The sequence below is a fragment of the Lemur catta genome, chromosome 7, assembly GCF_020740605.2.
Source record: "Lemur catta isolate mLemCat1 chromosome 7, mLemCat1.pri, whole genome shotgun sequence".
Classification (NCBI taxonomy): domain Eukaryota; kingdom Metazoa; phylum Chordata; class Mammalia; order Primates; family Lemuridae; genus Lemur; species Lemur catta.
In genome coordinates this window covers 60970642-60990350 of record NC_059134.1, presented here as the reverse complement: position 1 = coordinate 60990350, position 19709 = coordinate 60970642, and the positions used below count along the sequence as shown (strand labels likewise).

Sequence of the window (19709 nt, the reverse complement as noted above, 5' to 3'; positions counted from 1 at the left end):
ACTAAGTAGGAGAGTTCCCAGCAGAGGAGAACAGGTGCGCTGCAAGTTTGTCTGTCTTGAGCTGAGAGAAGTGATTTCAGATGAGAAGTATCCAGAATAAGAACTCTGGCAACATGACAAAACAAGCTGATTTGACACTCCCAAAGGATCACAATAGGTCTCCAGCAATGGGCCCCACCCAACCTAAAGGAAATTGTCAAGATGTCAGAGATGGAATTCAGAATATGGATGACAAGAAGAGGAATGAAATTGAAGAGGAAGTTGAAGACAAACACAAAGAAGCCAAAAAAAAAAAAAAAAAAAAAAAACCTTTCAAGACATGAATAAAAAATATAAAAACTCACTAAATAGATAGCATAAGAAAAGATATAACAGACCTTATAGAAATGAAATAGTCATTTAGAGAATTTCAAAATACAGCAGAAAGCTTCAACAACTGGCTAGACAAAGCAGATGGAAGAATTTCAGAGCTTGAAGACAAGGCTTTTGAACTAACCCAGCCAGTTAAAGATACAGAGAAAAGAATAATAAAGAATGAACAATTACCCAGAGAAATATAGGACTATGCAAAACAGGCCAATGTAAGAATTATAGGTATCCCTGAGCGAGAACAAGAAAAAGCAAAACACATGGAAAACCTGTTTGAGGGAATTATTGAGGAAGACTTGCCTGATATCACCAGAGATTCTGATATCAAGATACAAGATGATCACTGAACACCAGGAAGGTTCACAGCAAATAGGACATCTTCAAGACACATAATCACCAACATGGCCAAAGTCAAAATGAAGGAGAAAATTCTACAAGCTGCAAGATGAAAGCAAAAACTATAAAAGAAAGCCCCTCAAGCTAACAGCAGATTTCTCAGCAGAGACCTTACAAGCCAGGAGGCATTGAGGCCTCATTTTTAGTTTTCTTAAGCAGAACAGCCAAGCAAGAATTTTATAGCCTGCAAAACTGAGTTTCATAAATGATGGGGAAATAAAGACTTTTCTAGACAAGCAAACACTAAGGGAATTTGTCATTACTAGACCTACCCCACAAGAAATACTCAAAACCACATTATACATGGGTTTCAGCAAATTCAAAAAAATTGAAATCATATCATGTACCTTCTCAGACCACAGTGGAATAAAACAAGAAATCAATTCCAACAGAAAAACTCAAATCTACACAAAATAATGGAAATTAAACAACCTGCTGCTGAATGATGCTTGGGTCAATGATGAAATTAAGACAGAAATTAAAAGAATCCTCACAGTCAACAATGAGGAAGAAATAGCACTTTCAAAGTTTATGGAAGACAGTAAAAGCAGTCCTAAAGGGAAAGTTCATAGCCTTAAATGCATACATCAAAAAGACATAAAGATAACAAATTAACAACCTAATGTCACTTCTCAAGAAACTAGAAAAAGAAGAGCAAACCAAACTCTAAGCCAGCAAAAGAAAAAAACCTTAAGAAAAGACCCATTTTGCTTTGGGTCTACACACACACACACACACACACACACACACACACACACACACACACCATGGACTAATATTCAGCTATTAAAAGAAATGAAATAATGTGTTTTGCAGCAACTTGGATGGAATTAGAGACCATTATCCCAAGTGAAATATCTCAGGAATAGAAAAACAAACACTAGATGTACTCTCTAATAATTTGGAGTTAAATGATGAGCACACACACACACAAAGAGATGTAAAGGGACATTGAAAACCAAGAACAGAGAACGGTGTAGGGGTGAGAGGTAAAGACCTGCTTATTGGGTACAATGAACAGTATTCTGGTGATGGGTGCACTAGAAGCCCCAACTTAAGCCTTACACAAGATATCCATGTAACAGAAACTTTGTACCTCTTAATATTTTGAATTAAAAAAACATGTTTTTTATCTTTCCCTATCTACAACCACTAAATTGTCCTTCTAAAATTATCTGATGAATAAGGGGTTTTACTTTTATGTTTTACATATTAATATTGGATTGATGCCAGAAAAATGAGTTATAAATTGATCTAAGTTAATATACTTTTCAGTCAAATTATGAACTTAATGCAATATGAATCACCTCGTACTCAGCAGAGTAGCTATTTTCCAATCACTATAATCAGCACTTGGAGTTTTCTGCATGGAGCCCTTTCCATAATTTCTCAGATGTTTAGGATATTATATAATGCTCAAAAGTTTATTGTTGTGATCCTTTTAAACTTCAGTAACATAGAATAAGAAAATAATAATAGATATTATCTAAGTCAATCCTCCTTACTATTAACATTATTTGACAAGACCAAAGACATGGCTATTTTGTGGCTAAATCAAAACTGAGTAGCCTTAGATGTAAGACACGCTGGGATCTCAGTGGCCTCTAAGAACAGGAGTAAAAGCTGAAACTGGACAGCAATAGTATTATAGCTGGGGATAAAAAGATATATAGTCAACAACAAAACATGCAGTCCAAGAGGTGTCATAAACTAAGATTTGGAGCCAGACTGCATCACAAAGGAGGTAAAATTGTGTGTCTATAACACAGCTGCAGGAAGATATTCTCCAAATCAAGTGGTTGGAGGCATCCTGGTTCTGAATGTCCATGAGAGACCGATGGGATACCAGCCAATGCCTGGGACTATGAGGAAAGCATCCAGTCTTCTCGAGGCTGAACAACACATGGATATTCAGAGCACCACCAGATTGGCTTAGTGGGAATCTTAGCAAGATTTTCCTAAGAAATCTAAGGGAAGCAGATCACAAGAATGAAGTAAGTCAATATGGGAAAGAAGAAAGGAAAGAGAAGAAAACTCACCTAGACCTTCACCTACATAGTAGTAAGTCTTATTTCAGATGCTGGCTACTGGCAGAGTTAAAAGTTCATATTTGTTATTTAGCTTGATGAAGGCAGACTCTGAAAGTGTATTTCTGAGGCTTGTATGTAAGTAACATCTGCACACCTAAGTTCACTCCTAGCCCTGAAACTTAATACAATTGTCCTTTTAAAAAGTAATTGCTGAAGGTGATGTTACAGATAATTTTCTTTAACAGTTATGAATCAACTCAGCTATGGTGACAACAGATAAGAATATCAAGAATCAAGATCAGAAATGCAACCCTAGACTAGAAACAAACAGAACAAGGCTAGGGTAACATCACTGACCAAGAAATAGCAAATAGGCCATTTTTGCTTGTATAAAATTATTTATGTAAAATTATTTCCTTAAAATGCTATATATATTTAAAATATATGATAATACAAAAAGATTCAAACATATGTATAGTTTTATTAAATAATAAATCTTACTTTCAAAAACTAATATGATTGTCAAGTCTCCACTGAATTCATGGTATTTTCAAGTTATTTTAGTCCAATTATCCTTTTGTGTGGAAAGTGTAAAGGAAAAGACAAAGAAACAGATTAGGATCAAATTGAAAGAGAACCAGGCCGGGCGCGGTGGCTCACTCCTGTAATCCTAGCCCTGTGGGAGGCCGAGGCGGGTGGATCGCTCAAGGTCAGGAGTTCGAGACCAACCTGAGCAAGACCCCATCTCTACTAAAAATAGAAATAAAAATTATCTGGACAACTAAAAATATACATAGAAAAAATTAGCAGGGCATGGTGGCGCATGCCTGTAGTCCCAGCTACTCAGGAGCCTGAGGCAGTAGGATCGCTTAAGCCCAGGAGTTTGAGGTTGCTGTGAGCTAGGCTGATGCCACGGCACTCACTCTAGCCTGGGCAACAAAGTGAGACTCTGTCTCAAAAAAAAAAAAGAAAGAGAACCGAAAGCACTCTTCAGTTAAAAATTAAAAAAAAAAAAAAAAAGAGCTACTATTCTCTATTGTGAATCAGAAAACAAAAATCATAAAGAGGAAGTTGAAAGGCAGAAAAAAGGGAATTCAAAACTGGGAAGAATAAAGGAGAGGATAAAATCCTAAGATTAACCTCCAATGTGATTTATTCAACTACAATTAATATTATAGAAGTCAGAACAAAATTGCTGAATGGTGTTATCATTTCTCATTCTAGGACATTTTATGGCAGCAGAATTATACTTCCATAGTAATCATGTCATCTTTTCTTAATGTTACTTCCTCTTCTCTGATCTTTATCCTGACGGGAGTTCCAGGCCTAGAAGTTGCTCATGCCTGGGTCTCCATCCCTTTCTGCTGTCTCTACATAACTGCCCTCTCTGGAAATGGCATAATCCTACTTTTCATCATCACTGAGTCGAGTCTCCATGAACCTATGTACTATTTCCTCTCTATGCTCTCAGCCACGGACCTGGGCTTGTGTATTTCCACACTAGTCTCTACGCTGGGCACATTCTGGTTCAACGCAAGACAGATCAGCTTCCACGCCTGTGTTGCCCAGACATTCTTCATTCAACTCTTTACTGTCATGGAGTCCTCAGTGCTCCTAGCAATGGCCTTTGACTGTTTCATTGCTATTTGTAACCCACTGAGATATGCTACCATCCTGACTGACTCCAGAATCATCAAAGTGTGGTTTGCGATCCTTGTCAGAGGCACAGTGATTCTATTGCCTTTGGCCTTGCTTCTTAAATGTCTGTCCTTCTGCCGAAGCCATGTGCTCCACCATTCCTACTGTTTCCACCCTGACATTATCCAGCTCTCATGTTCTGACAATAAGATCAACAGTGTTTTAGGACTTACTGCCCTCATAGTCACTGCAGGAGTGGACTCCATCTTTATTCTTCTCTCCTACGTTCTGATTATTAAGACCGTCCTAAGCATTGCTTCCCCAGAGGAGCGGCATAAGGCCTTCAGCACTTGTATCTCCCACATAGCTGCTGTTGCCATTTTCTACATGCCTCTCATTAGCTTGTGCTTTGTCCACAGGTTTGGGAAAAGAGCACCTCCTTATGTGCACACTCTCATGGCCAATGTGTATTTGCTTATTCCACCAGTGATGAATCCCATTATTTACAGTGTGAAAACCAAGCAGATCCGTAGGGCCATTAAAAAAGTCCTCTCTCCCAAGGGATCTGAGGTCTGATTCTAATACTTTGCAATAAAATCTACTCTTTAGTTATCATGTCCAAGACATAGAGTTTAATAAATATAACTCCTTATGTTAGTAACCTGAAATCAAAAAAAGTAGAAGGTTGGGTGAAGGATGCATTTTGGAGGAAATTTATTCTTTATTTTCAATAGAACTATTATTAATCTACTCTTTAGAAATGAGCAATGCAATATCCTGATATTATTTATTATATATTATATTATTTAATATAAAAATGTTAGTAAACTTTTGGAAGCATGAATAATAGTGGCTAAAATGAACACTTTGCTCATGAAATCAAACCTTCAAAATTACATGTAAAATAATAACTTCATAAACAACTCCACAGAAACGGAAAGTAGATTAGTGGTTTCTGGGGGTTGGGGGGAGGGTGAATGGGAAGTGACTGCTAATGGGTGTGGAGTTTCTTTAGAACATGAAAATGTTCTAAAATTGATTGTGGTGATAATTATACAACTCTGTGAATGGACTAAAATCATTAAATTGTGTACTTTAAATGGGTTAATTGTATTGTATATAAATTATATCTCAGTAAGGCTGTGAAAATAAAGAACACTGATGGAAAGCAACAATAGCAAATAAACAAACAAAAAATCCCAAATACCTATAAAAGAAAATTGATAATACCTATTAGGTTGAATCATGAATCCATTAAATATATTTGATGAATAGCAAAAAGGGTGGACTGTGATGGCCTTGGACATGTTTGCCCTCAAATCCATTTTTTCCCTTGCTCTACTCTGCTCAGTACCTCAGGAGAGCAGCACCTTGCAGGCTGTGCATCTCAGCCTTCCACGCAGCTGGATTCGAGCCTGGTTTGGCCTACAGTAGTCACTAACAGGAGACTGAAGGCAAGGCGAGGAATTAAGGAATTTCTCCCCACTCCTCTGTGCTTTGTTTGGGCAGCATCTCTGGCAGTGTTGCATTTCTTCCACATTCCCACCTTCCATCGGGGAGCCGTACCTCCTGAGCTCCAATGACAACAAGGAGAGTCCAGCCAAGAGGATGTAGTGGCTTCCTGCAGTCAGGTTACCTCACTGTCACCTGCGTGGCTCTCAGGTTCTTCATCACATAAGCAACTACATTCTTCTTTGAAAATATTTATAGTGGCTTCTGATTTTCTGCTTAACCCCTGACTTTCACATCTTATTGCCCAACAATTTAACTCCTAGAGAACTTCACTTACATGTGAACTAAGGAGATGCTTATAGTACAATTTTTAAGTTTTGGATAAGGATACTTAAGGATCCATTTTTTTTGGTCACAGCAAAAACAAAATGAGAATAATTTAAATGTCTGTGAATGGGGGATTAATTTTCAAAACACATGTAGTATATGTCTTGTATGAAATGTAATATATACAAGTTTTTAAAACCATATATTCTTACATAAATATTATGTTATTATACATCAATATGTATGATCTCAAAATAGATTTAGTTGTTAGAGCAAAATGCAAATTGAATATGCAAAATAGAATGTATTCACATGACTGTAAAATTTCTAAACAATTCTATGTGCTCTGTGCATGTGCATGCGTATGGTTTTAGTAAAAATTTTAAAACCTTCAAGGGAATGACGCTGCTCACCGCTTTCCGAACTGTGTTAACTTCTAGCACACACCTCCTAGAAAAGACAGGGCAATAGTATCAAGAGGGAAACAACAAGGCAGTAACATGTCTTACATCAGATTTTTCTGAAAAAAGATTCTGTGATGGAGATTTGCATGCAAGAAATTTATTAAAGTGTACTTTCTGGAATAGCATCTATAAGAGAGTAAGAGAGTCCTAACTGGGCAAAAGGGGATGTCAAATTCCCCCATACTTATAACAGAGGCCTCAAAAAGTCCCATGAAGGCTGTAGAGCTGGAGTAGCCCTTCAGAGTTGTCTAGGCAAGGGAGACAAAGCCTTTGTACACCTGTATTGACCAGTCACTGGATAAGTACACCCCAGAACCTTGGACGTGGCAACTCCATTCAGATGAGGGCAATATCCAGAGAGGGACTCATCTGTCAGCAGCCAACACTCTGGGAAATTAGGTAAATCATGCCTTAGCCCCGAAAAGAGGATGCATAAGTATAAATTTTAATTTCTTCTTGGGTTATAATATAATCTTTCATGAGAAACTATTTCCCTAAATTAAATTATTTAGGCCATTTCCAGTTTTTCGTGCCATGTGAAAACCTAAGTAGCATCTTTATTAATATTTTTTCATATCTTATTTTTCCTTGAACACATCACTGTAATTAGAATTGCTGAATTAAATCAGATAACAATTTACAGTTCCTAATACATACCCCAGTTTCCATTTTGCCTGTCAGGAGAACTGTACCTGTTTATACCCCCACCAGCTAATCATAAGTATATTCTGCCCAGCTACACTCAGCAGTATTATGACCTTTTACTTAAATCTTTGTTAATTTAATAGCTGATTAATGACAACTCATTGTTTTATTCTATCTCTTCTTGATTACTACTACAGCGGAAAAGGCTTGGGGACTTTTTTGTTTTATTGGGGTCATCAAGTACCTGGTACTGAGACAGGAAGTTACAGAAAAATACAGATTTTTTTTCAACCATCATAAACACCTCCTTTTAAATAATAAAATTTTTATATTTGCTATTTATAAATGTTTTACAACTGTAAGCAAACATTTTAAAAATGCTATTAAACAGACCATATGATAGGTGATCTGCTTGTAAGTAAGAGGTGATACTGGTTGTACTTTGTAAGGCAACTGATGTTGATGAACATACAGTACGCATAGGATGTTTTCTTTAAAAAAAAGTGTAGTTTTTGTGTTTTCTTTTTCCCCCAGACCCCTTTTATGACTTCTCAGTAGAAACATTCTTTCTTACTCCTGGATGAAAATGTTGGCAAGCAATGTTTTCTGCTTATGATACGAAATACTTTGAGCCATAAAACACATTTTCAATTTAGAAATTGAAAGAATTCAGCTCAATAAATTAATTAACACCTGCATATTCCTTCAAAAGCAATACTCCTCCCTGCTGTCTGAGCTAAAGCTGGCTGCTGGTCGGCCTCAGGACATCAAGAGAGAGACTGTATTGGCTTCTTCTCTTGCACACTCACATCTTACTAGCTATTACTTTTCACACTGCCGAGGTCAAAGCTAAAAGGAAGAGAAAAGTAAAACCAATAGTAAAATTCTTATTTATTTGATATTGTCATAGATGTTTCCATATTTGCTAGATTTACTGGCTTTTTGGACCTAATTTCTCTCTTGAACTGCTTTTGTGGGTTTATCAAATATCTCCCAACAGTACTGGTTTCTCACCAGTGTTTTCATTAATCTGGTGAACGTGCCCTAGTTCATTCCATGGCCTAGAGGTTATCCCCAGTTCTGTTAAGTTTCTGCTATGCCTCTGGACAAGCCCACTGGGCGTGATCTAAGAGAACTCTCACTGGCTCGTTCATGTGCATGCAGTTTACATCGGTCTGCAGGACACACTCATGCCGTCTTGAGAGAGTATTATGGACCCAATATGTGAAACAGCAATTCTCCTTATTCTGCCACCACAGAAACTCTCCAGTCCCTTTTCCTGCTCTTCACTTTTCTCAGAGAGAGTCAGTCATCAGTCCTCTGCTCTCCCCAGATCTCTCTGAAGGGTCCCATCCTGTCTCTCCCTAACCACTCGATCCTTCCTCCTTTGGTGAGAGAGTAGGTAGACTCTTAAGACAGCTTTTTCTAAGGTTGTCCTCTTCACAAGGGCCCTATTTGACAGCACAACCCTGAGTCACAAGGTACCCTGTCCACACTACCTCTGTGTCAAAATTCCCCTACCTCAGAAAAAGAAAAAGATGTTCTTAGAAAACAAGGCTCTGACAACAAAGACTGGGAATTCTTGTAAAGAGACCACTTGCCTCTTGTATAAGATACTGAACTAGCTCTGCATTAGGGTGTATAAAAGGACATTTTAAATTTTAAGATCCCAAGAAGTAGATTTACTCTGGATATGTGGATTACTAAGAAAAAAGACAATCTTAAATTTCATATTTTAGTCTGTTTTCTTTATGTCTATAATAACTTTTTCAATTCTTTTCTAAATTGTGTATTCTCATTCTAATCTGACTTGTTTTCCTTGACTGTCTGACAACTCACTTTGGAATTTAGTATCTACTGTTTTCTTGCCTCAGCCACAACTAGAGAGGAAAATCCAATTTTAACCCTGTACTATAGTATTCAACAAAATTGTGCTGTTGAATTCATTTATATGGAAAGTGTTCCCTACCACCTCCTACCCCTTTCTGGGATTTTTGTGTAGGAGCTACAGCAAATTTATTTTTAGCTCTTACATTCTCCAAAACATTTGGGTATAATTCTTGCTTCCAAACTGGACTATTACCTCCTGGAGAGCTGGAAAATCAAAGTTCTAATCTTTGTATTCCACAAGGTAAAGCACAAGGTAAGTACTAAATAGATTCTCCCAACATTATGTTTTTAATGTAAGCTAAGGCCAAAAGAGGAATACCAGGGCAGAACTGAAGCCTCCCTCCTCTCAGTCTGAAATTATGACTATCGATTCTATTAATATTTGCACCAGAACAAATGTATGAAGCTGTGTACCCAGATCCCTACAGATGAGCCAACCAGGAGGTTGCAAGTCTACCCCACCCTCCCTTTATGGTTTCAGGCCCTGACAGCATGTAGAGGAAAATCCTGCATAGCCCTCTATGTCTAGGAATCATGTCTGTGGTGCTTTTCCTGGGGTCTTATATATGGCTGAAGCAAGACCTAGATTAAAGGCCAAAAAAAAGGCATTTACTTCATGCATTAGGTGGCAAAGGACCAATTAGCACCTATCTCTTGCATCTCAAGCTCAAAAAGTATTTACAGGTGAAGTTGGAGTAGACCCAGTAGGATCAAGGAGACATTATCTTTGCTCCTTGAAGAGATATGTATTAGTTGCAAAATCAGCAGGAAACAAAATTCTTTCAGATAACTTAAAGTGAGACATGTTAATGAAATAACTAATTGCAGAATAATGGGCAGGGCTAAGGAAACAAAAAAGGGATGCTGAGATAGTGATAGTGAGACCAGTGATAGTGAGAAACGATTATTGGCCCAGAAGCCAAAGGGGAAGAGGAAACATTGTCAGAGCAGGATCACTCCTCCAACCCTACATTCTCCTGCTAGTTTCTTCTGTTTTGTGAACCCAACCTGAAGTCAGCTCACAGGAGAGCCTGGGTGATGCAGTCCATTTCAGTCAACACCCTGGGGCATCAGACAAAGCACAGAAAGATGGACAACACAATTGAAGTTGGGAGGATACCAAGAATGATGAGCACAAGTTTCCAGCCATAATCTATCACCCAGGGATAGTTATGCCATACACTCAGCTTTTGGAAAGAAGCTATTAGTGAACAGAAACAAGAGAAATTGGGAAAGATGATAGAGAAGCCACCAGGAGTTCCTGAGCAGCCAGCAAGCTCCAAAATAAAAGTTGACACAGACACAACCTGGAACTCTATTGCTGGCCATCAAACAAAAGACCTGAGTGGTCCTAGGAGAATAAGATATTTGGTAGAAAGGAAGGCAACACCCCTAGGAAAGATCTGAAAAGTGTCAACTGACAGCCTTGTATTAAAAATGCTTACTGAATTGTGGAAGCATTTGTCTGGGTATAATTACTAATCACTGCTGTTTTTATCAACAGTCCATCCTGGAACACCACATAAGCCCCCCATCATGGCCATATCAAGCTTAATTGTGTCACAAGCACATCACCTAGTTGCACTGCCTCTTGGCTATATTAGCTCCAAACCCACCATTCTGTAGACTCTGCTTTTGATAAGAAGGACGCAACTCATGAGTCATAATCATCACTTGGCAGCTGGTTTCCTATGCTCTATTAATTGGGGGATGTTAGAAGGAGCCTAGAGGCTGCTGTAGGGACAAGTATCCCTGTCATGTTTGCCTGTCATACCTACCAGTGCTGCCACAGCAACAGTTCTTTGCCCACCTGCATTGGTTCCAGTTTGTGGTTTTATTTTCCCCCATTCTTCCAGTACCAATCTCATCATGCTCCTGGGAAAAAACAGAACCAACCACTAGTGGGCCTTTATCAGAGATCTAACTCCCAATTCCACGAGAGGTCCTCCTCTATGCTCTTGAGGAGTGAGCCCCTTCCTCCAATGTTGGGTCTTGATCCCATGAGCTCCATCCTTTGAGCTACTAAGGTACCAGAACCAGCAGGGCAGCACCCTCTCATTATGGCTCTGAATGTCAGTTCTGGGAGGAACCTCTACCAAGAGTCTAGTTTTAATAAGCTCAAACTCTTCTCTTTGTTCTCCAGCCATACAGGTGGCAGAAAATTCCTGCAATTATTATTATTTCAGTATTATTTGTATGTTCTCTTTTTACCTTTTTAGTCCTCCACTACCTGTTATCCAGCTTTTTGTATTAAATGTTCCCTCTGTTAATTATTTTTCAACCTAGAGCCTGACAGGTATACACACTTCATCCTTTGAGGGAGAGATCCAAATATAGCATTATAAATCAAACCAGATTAAAATATTTCTGTATTTGCTTTCTTTTAATCTTGGGGCTTCAGAGAAAATTTATTTAAAGTTGATATTTTCCAAAAGAAAGAACACATTTATTAAGCAGTAAATATGACATTAGTACTTTTGATAAAACTATACATATTGGAGTTGAATTAAGAAGAGTTATTTTTTTCACAAAATGTTTATGCTAAAAATATTCCCTGAAGGGTTGGAAAAAGGTATGAATATTTGAACAAATAATGTTAGGTTACTGACAAGGCAATACAGTGTTTTTGATGATTATACAGCTATTAAATGAAGAGGTCAGGGAGGCCAGAGAGGAAGAAGGACAGTAAGAATATTTGCAAGAATTAAGTAACCCCAGGCACTACCATTTGTGAGCAGGGTTATGGAATTTCTCTCTGTAAAGGAGAAACTAAATCAACAAGTAGACACCTTCTCTTTGTCCACTTAAAAAAAATAATTCCACATTTGTAAATGAAACTGGGACATTGGTTATCTAGATCATCAAAAATCCTTCATCGTAAAGGAAGAAATGCTCTTATTACCACTATGATTGTCTAAGGAAAATAGTGATATCCTTGAGAATCTCCAGCTCTTATTAATCTCACTTAGCCACAGTCTTCTTACACAGAACTAAAGTTATCTTTCTGGAAACTTTAAACATAATCATGAGTCTAACCTCTCCTAATGACACCTTAGTCATCTATACCATGACAAAGACTAGAAAAAATTGAAAAGACCATTTAGCTTTTTGTCATGCTTAAATGAAGAATGTGCAGCACAGCCTTGCGGATCTGTTTGGTCTTCACACTGTAGATGATGGGGTTCATTACAGGAGGGATCAGCAGGTAGGCATTGGCAATCAGAGTGTGCACATAGGGCGGGGCCCGCTTCCCAAATCTGTGAACAAAGGAGAGACTGATCAAGGGAATATAGAATACAGCAACAGCCCCAATATGGGAGATGCATGTGCTGAAGGCTTTCTTCCTCTCTCCCAGGGATGCAATGCAGAGGACTGTCTTAATGATCAACACATAAGAGAGGACAATAAAGATCAAGTCCACCCCAGCGGTGGTGATCAGGGCAGTCAGCCCCACTGCGCTGTTGATCCTGGTGTCTGTGCACGAGAGCTTCATCACATCGGGGTGGAAGCAGTAGGAGTGGTGGAGCACATGGCTGCGACAGTAGGACAGTCTTTTAAGAAGTGCTACCATTGGTGTCAGTGTTACTGTCCCCCTGGTGATGATTGCTACTCCAATCTGTGCTATCTTAAGGTCAGTTAAGACAGAAGCATATCTAAGAGGATTACAGATGGCCACAAAACGATCAAAAGCCATGGCCAACAGCACTGAGGATTCCATGACAGTGAAAAGTTGAATGAAAAACATCTGGGACAAGCAGGCATTAAAGCCAATCTCCCTTTTATTGAACCAGAATATCCCCAGCATGGTGACCAGAGTGGATATGGACAGGCCGAGGTCAGTGGTGGACAGCATGGAAAGGAAATAGTACATGGGCTCGTGGAGGCTGGGCTGAGTGACGATGGCGAAGAGAATCAGGCTGTTTCCCAAGAGGGCAGTTACATAGAGGAAGCAGAAGGGGATGGAGATCCAGGTGTGGAAGGTTTCCAGCCCAGGAACACCAGTTAGCAGGAAAATGATGGAAGATGATGTCATATTCTGCAGCATAGGCATTTTGAACTCAAACTGCAGAATCTTAAGCTAAGGGTCCAGCAGTGATAAACTGTATTTATTAAAATATTTATTTATTTATTAAGCATTCAACCTGAAGTTATTTCACTAGACATTTATAAAAGACAGTATCTATATCATATAAAGAGCTCATGAAGATTGGTTAAAAAAAAAGCAACTAAGAAACCACATCAAATAAAGAAGCAGAAAATAGGAAATAAACAATTACCTGAGCATATAAAATTTGTACAAAACAAAGGGATCAACATTCTATTTAGGTTTGCAGGTCTGATAAGCAATGGGGCTGCAGTTTTAGCCCATCACCTCCTGACTCCCAATAGCAGGCAGTCAGTAAATATTTCCTGAAATGTGTCCAAAGGGTTGTGTGAAATTTTAGAAAAATAGTAAACAGTGTATACAGTGATTCTGATACAGTAATTGAACTGCTTTAGCTTCCAGAGGCCCATCCAAAAAATCCTCTGTTCATTTTCTGGATATTCCCTTTGAATCAGAATCAGATTCAACATCTCCAATGAATAGCTAACACTTGTAGCTCTTGTACTACCTGTTAGCAGTTGTGATAATACCCTGGATAATCTTACAGTCTGTTTGCAACATCAAAACTTGAACTGTACCTAAGTAATTTTCATCCCACATAACAAATATGAGCAATTGAGAATATTGTATATAAACAGAATTATTTGAATATAGAGGGTCTCCAATATAAATATTATGGATAGTTTGATGGTATGAATTTTTATCCTGCATCCCAAGTCAATTGTGTTACAACTGCATGTTCTAAATTTTAACTGGGTTAAAATGTTCTAGCTTTTACCAGCTGGTAACAAATTATTAATACTAATCCATATGTGTCTCAGTTTCCCCATATCTAAAGTAATAATGATGTGCATACCCCATAGTATTGTTCTGAGGATTAAACTAGTAAATGTATGTGAAAATATCAGTAGAGTAGCTCACTATGGTAAAAGCTCACCAAATATTATCTATTATCACTTAAAGAGAAAAATTAAAGTTAAAAAATTATACAAAGATTTCTCACTCTTTTTTTCCCCCCTATATCTATTCTCACCCCTCCCTACTTATCTACTTGTCCCTTTCCTGGAAGCCAAGAGAAAAATAAAAAGATGGAAAAAGAAAAGAGGAAATCTCTCTTTTTTTTTCCTCTCTCTCTCAAGTTATAGAATGGCATAGGGTGTATTTTCTAATTCTGACTTAGGTAATGTCCACAGTTAATACCTCTTCCTCGTTTGCTCCCTTCTTCCTCCACAATCAAGTTTTTCTCATCTTTTCTTCATCTTTCCTGATTGAAAGAAAAGCTCTTGCTCCTTTCCAGACCACCCTACTAAGTAGCCTCCCAATCAGTTTTGGATATTAGTTTAGTTTGATAACAAACATGACTGAGTGCAAACTGCAATCTAGACCACAGGGACACAGAAGCGACTTAGATATTACACCTGCCCTTGAGGGTCCTTAGGAAAGAACAGGGTGGTTTGGAAAACACGTGTAAGGAAATAAGTAAAATGCAGTGTGACATATATTATACAATAATGGGATTGTGTTTAAAATACAAAAATTGTATATACTAGAAATTTCTGGTAGGTGTGTCAAAGGATTCTTTGAGTAAGTAAAGAATTCTTGTGCAGAGGTTGTTGATAGGCGAAAATCATCATGAAAGAAATTCTAAGCATATCCAAAGGCAATGGAGTTTCAGATATTCTAGAAATGCCACTAAAGTATGAGATACAAAGGATGAAAAGGTAGTGTTTGAGAGGTAACAGGAATCAAGTATGGAATTATTTGCTACTTTCAAAAGGGTAAGGAATCTATACCCTTACTATAATCTTTATAAATATGCTGATTTCTTGCTAAACCTAAACACAATTTAAAAACAAAAAACCGCCTTCTTACCCTGCCTCCCTGCTACATGTATGTCTTTTCCTTTACCAACAACCCATACAATAAGTTGTCTATCCTCACTTCCCTCTTTAATGGTTCACACCTATAGTTCATTTCGGGTTTCTGTTTTTGCCAGAAGCACACTCTGTTGCACTAGTTACCTGGAGCTGCTTTAAAAAATTTAATAAAAATTCAGTCACTTAAAAGAAAACACATTTATTATCTCACAATTCTGTAATTCAGATGTCTGAGTACAGCAAAACTAGGTCCTCTGTTCAGGATCTTGCAAATTGAAAGTGAAGTTTCAGCCAGGACCGTGTCCTCATCTGGGGCTCAGGATCCTCTTCCAAGCTCATTCAGGTTATTTTCAGAATTTACTTACTTGGAGTGTAGGACTGAAGTCTCTCATTTCTTCCTTGCTGGGGCCTGGGGGCCGCCCTTACCTCCTAGAGGCTATGTGGTCCTCTCATAACACAACATCTTACTTCTTCAAATCCAGCAGGAGAATCTCTCTACCATTTTTTGTCTCTTTTAAAGGCTCATGTGATTAGATTGGGCCCACCCAGGATAATCTTCCTCTTGATTAACTCAAAGTCAAGTAATCAGGGACCTTATTTAAAGCTGTAGAACTCTTTTGCCATATGACGTAACATAATCACAGGAGCGATATACCATCACATTTGCAGGCACTACTCACACCCAAGGCTGGGTTTTATCACAGGGCCAGTAAGCACACCAGCATGGCTAGGAATCTTCAGAGCCCTTTTAGAATTCTGCCTACCCCAACCGTCAAGGCTATTTACTCTCCAAACCTTTATAGGTTTAACTTCTCAAATGTCTCTTGATTATGCATCCTTATCCTCCAGTTCCATCAGTGACCATCTTTCCCTACCCAAAGGGACCTTTTGATATAATCAGCCTGGGCTTTTCCTACCTCACCAGATTACCAAATATAGCACATGCTTTCACACTAATGTGCTTGCTTAATTCATGCAGTCCTCTCTTCTTTAAATAAGATGAAATTCGTTAAACTCATTATTTGATCCATTTAACCATTTATAAATTAAAAATGAATTTATTTATTTCAGGAAGCATTCAGTGGCATCACCTCCTCTGAGGAGAAATTACTTCTTCATCTGGAGTTATAACTGTTTATATTTATACATCTAGAATAGTAGTTATTCCATTGTATGATCATGAGTTATTTGAAAATGTGCCTCTTCAAACAAATTAAGCCACTAGCAGGTGGATCATTGCTCCTTCATCATTATACTCTCAATACCTTGAACTCTATTCTGAAAAGCGTGGGCGTACAATATATACTTGTTGACATAAATTCAATCCAAGAGTTGTAAACTGACCAAAGATTCTGAACATATATCAAGACCTCAACAATTTCTAGTTTTGGCTAGGTGTGGTTGCTCACGCCTGTAATCCTAGCACTCTGGGAGGCCAGGGCAGGAGGATTGCTTGAGCCCAGGAGTTCAAGACCAGCTTGAGCCAGACCCCGTCTTTACTAAAAACAGAAAAATTAGCCAGGCATGGTGACGTGAGCCTATAGTCCCAACTACTCAGGAGGCTGAGGCAGGAGGATCGCTTGAGCCCAAGAGTTTGAGGTTGCAGTGAGCTGTGATAATGCCACTGCACTCCACCCAGGGCAACAGAGTGAGACTCTGTCTCAAAAAAAAAAAAAAAAAAAAAAAAAAAATTCTAATTTTGTTTGTTTAAATCATGCTGTGTTGTCTGAAATTACACATGTGGCTACCAGAGGAATCTCGCTGAGCTCGCCCACATTCCCATGAACTGAGTAATGGGTTTGTTTGTTTTTGATGAAAGACTCTGCCTTAGTATTGGGAGATTAACTTTCATGTGCCCTCCCATTTGTTGACAGTAATTCTTTCCTTCTTATGTGACATTGCTACTCCAGTCCCACTAAGAAAGCATGCTACAGGTTCTGTGCTGGACTGCGTTGCATTGTCTCTCTTCTCTAATTACAGAGTCAGTTATAGGGTCAGGAAAACGTACATTCAAATACTATCTCTGCCATCAAGCAGCTGGAGTTCTCCAAATAAGCAGTTTCTATCAGATATCATTGCAGTGAAACTTATAGCTCACCAATGGCATTAATTTGTAAGGATTGAGTGAGATAGCATTGTAAAGCGTCTAATATGCTGACTAGTGCATGGGACAGGGGAGGCCTTTGATGACAGTAACTGAGGATGAGGATCGTGGTGGCAGTGGGTGGTGGTGGTAAGGGCAACTGACCTAAGGTGGCAGTTTTGAAATGTGACACGATTAACCAGAAAACTCTCAATTGCATGTATACGTTAACAATCTGCTCTAAGCAGCAAGACAAATGGCTCATAGACCAGTTGAACCTCCTCATAATAAAATGTCCCCAGAAAATACAGACTTTAGGAAAGAGATTTCTACCATTTTTCTTAGGCACCCATGAGAGCTTTTTGCGGTTAATAAAATCGTCCTTATTCTTAAAGGAAACCAGTGTGTGAAAGGTCTAGTGTTTCCCCTGAATGCAGCACTTTTACTTACAACGTACAGAGATGTGTTCTTCCCAGTCCTGTTTTCCAGGAAGGGGCCCGAGGAGCTGTGGAGCGGTTCTACTCGGGGATGAGTGGCCTGTATAAGAACCACGTATCAGGCTGCGTGAATCTCCTAATCAGAGAACTCTGGGACAGTTGCATGGCCCTCAGAGTGTGAAGTTCCCCAAGGGTTCATTCTACTCCCCAGCTTCCTTCTACTTCTACTCCAACGCACTTACTTTTATAGTTGCCATGTGGGGACTGGTGTTACAGCTCTTTCATCTTATGTCCTGATAAAATTTTGTTAAAAGTAAATTTGTGAGTAAAAATACCCACACCCCCCAAAAAAACACCAGCTCACCCCTCATTCTCACACTACGTTCATACACAACTGATAAATTTATCTTCCTCCAACACCATTTGGGTGAATTTTGTACATATGTTACAAACCTCTCTGCTTCTGCCCTTCCTAATCAAAAAAAAAAAAGCTTTATTTATTCTTTCATAAAACACTTTAAGTATCTATCATATCCCAGGTCTTTGTACTATAATCCAGAAGATAGAACATTCTCTTCCCTCCAGGGCTCACAACCCAGTGAGGAAGCAGATATAAAACTCAGTGATTAAACAGGGCATGTTTACGATGACAGCACACAAGAGCATGTATTTGTCCTGCAGGAAAGTCCAGGTCCAGGTCTGCCAGGAGACAAGGAAGTTTAGAACACAGGAAAAACAGGAGATGACTAACAACACATTCACTCAGTGGGGGGGAGTAGCAAGAGGTGAAGCCAAGCAGGAAGGCAGGATGAATGCTATGGAAGATTATTTAGGCATTCTAAGGCATTTGAATCTAAATAACATAAAAATTTCTCAGCATAGAATTTAATCTTCCCCCATTCCTAGGAAAATGCTTTCCTACAGCTCCATGTGAGGCAACTGAGGAAGTCAGGCACCTTATCTGAGGATACCTAATATATTGTAGTTCCCTGCTTGATGTCAATATCATCCTGAATGGTGCAAAAATCACATTTCCCTCTAAGCTACAATATATCAGTTATACATAAATATCAGTTCAGGAAACCTTCTCAAAGAAAACCTCAATGAGCTCAGTCTTGGCAGAATACCCCATTACCTACTCTTCCAAATTCTACTTCAAATGAACCAATACTATTATTTTCAGCATTTCTTCAAACAGTCTTAAACAAGCGTTGTTTGAGAAGGTCTATAAATAAAAGCAAAATATATAAATCTCTGTATTGGATAATGTTGAATTCAAAGCATAACACAGCTAGTAGGAAAAGCGAAAAGTATAACTTGTAAAAGAAAAATATTTGTACTTAGAAAATTATATCTAAATAATATTACTTTATAAAAAAGAAAAGAAACATACTTTAAAATGGATTTTATTAATGTACATGTAACCATACTATGCAAAATTATCTGTAACTGATGCTTAAGGAATCACCTTAATTGTAGCATGAGTGAAAATCATTGCTTTCACAAGAACATTCTCTAGTACATTTATTTTAAAATATACCTCAAAATATGGTTGCCCATCTTCAAAATTCTTCTTTTTTCAAAACTTTTCCTGACCATCCATGAATCTAAATCATTTATGTTTATACTTCTATTACTTAGAAATGAACGTTATTATATCTTCACTATTAAACAGTAAATTTCTAAGACCTGTATTTTCCTTATCTGGTTAAGTATTTCCTAGGGTTATTATTTTCCCATTAGTTCAGGCTCTTCCTGGGAAAGAGAGAGACTACTATCTATAACTCCTCTTGCATCTGGTACAATGTTTTGTACACAGTAGATTATTCATAAGAAACAACTGGTTTAAAATATTGTTTCAATTTATATATGTTTAATGAGAATGCAAATCCCTCAAAAATGGAGTCTGTGTCTTCATTGGTCATAGCTTTATCCCTAGTACCTCCTGCACTGTTTGCCAAAATGAAGATGCTTGAAATATATAAGAATATAGGTA

The 19709-nt window shown here is 38.2% G+C and overlaps 2 protein-coding genes across 2 annotated transcripts; one reads left to right on the top strand and one right to left on the bottom strand.

Annotated features, from left to right (window-relative positions):
* Nucleotides 1-4058: 4058 nt before the first annotated feature.
* Nucleotides 4059-5009, top strand: LOC123642017 (olfactory receptor 51F2-like). The gene has a single exon (XM_045556945.1). The coding sequence runs from the start codon at nucleotides 4059-4061 to the stop codon at nucleotides 5007-5009; it is 951 nt and encodes a 316-aa protein (XP_045412901.1).
* Nucleotides 5010-12311: 7302 nt separating this feature from the next.
* LOC123641554 (olfactory receptor 51F2-like) lies at nucleotides 12312-13262 on the bottom strand. Its single transcript, XM_045556429.1, has one exon. The coding sequence runs from the start codon at nucleotides 13260-13262 to the stop codon at nucleotides 12312-12314; it is 951 nt and encodes a 316-aa protein (XP_045412385.1).
* Nucleotides 13263-19709: the final 6447 nt, after the last annotated feature.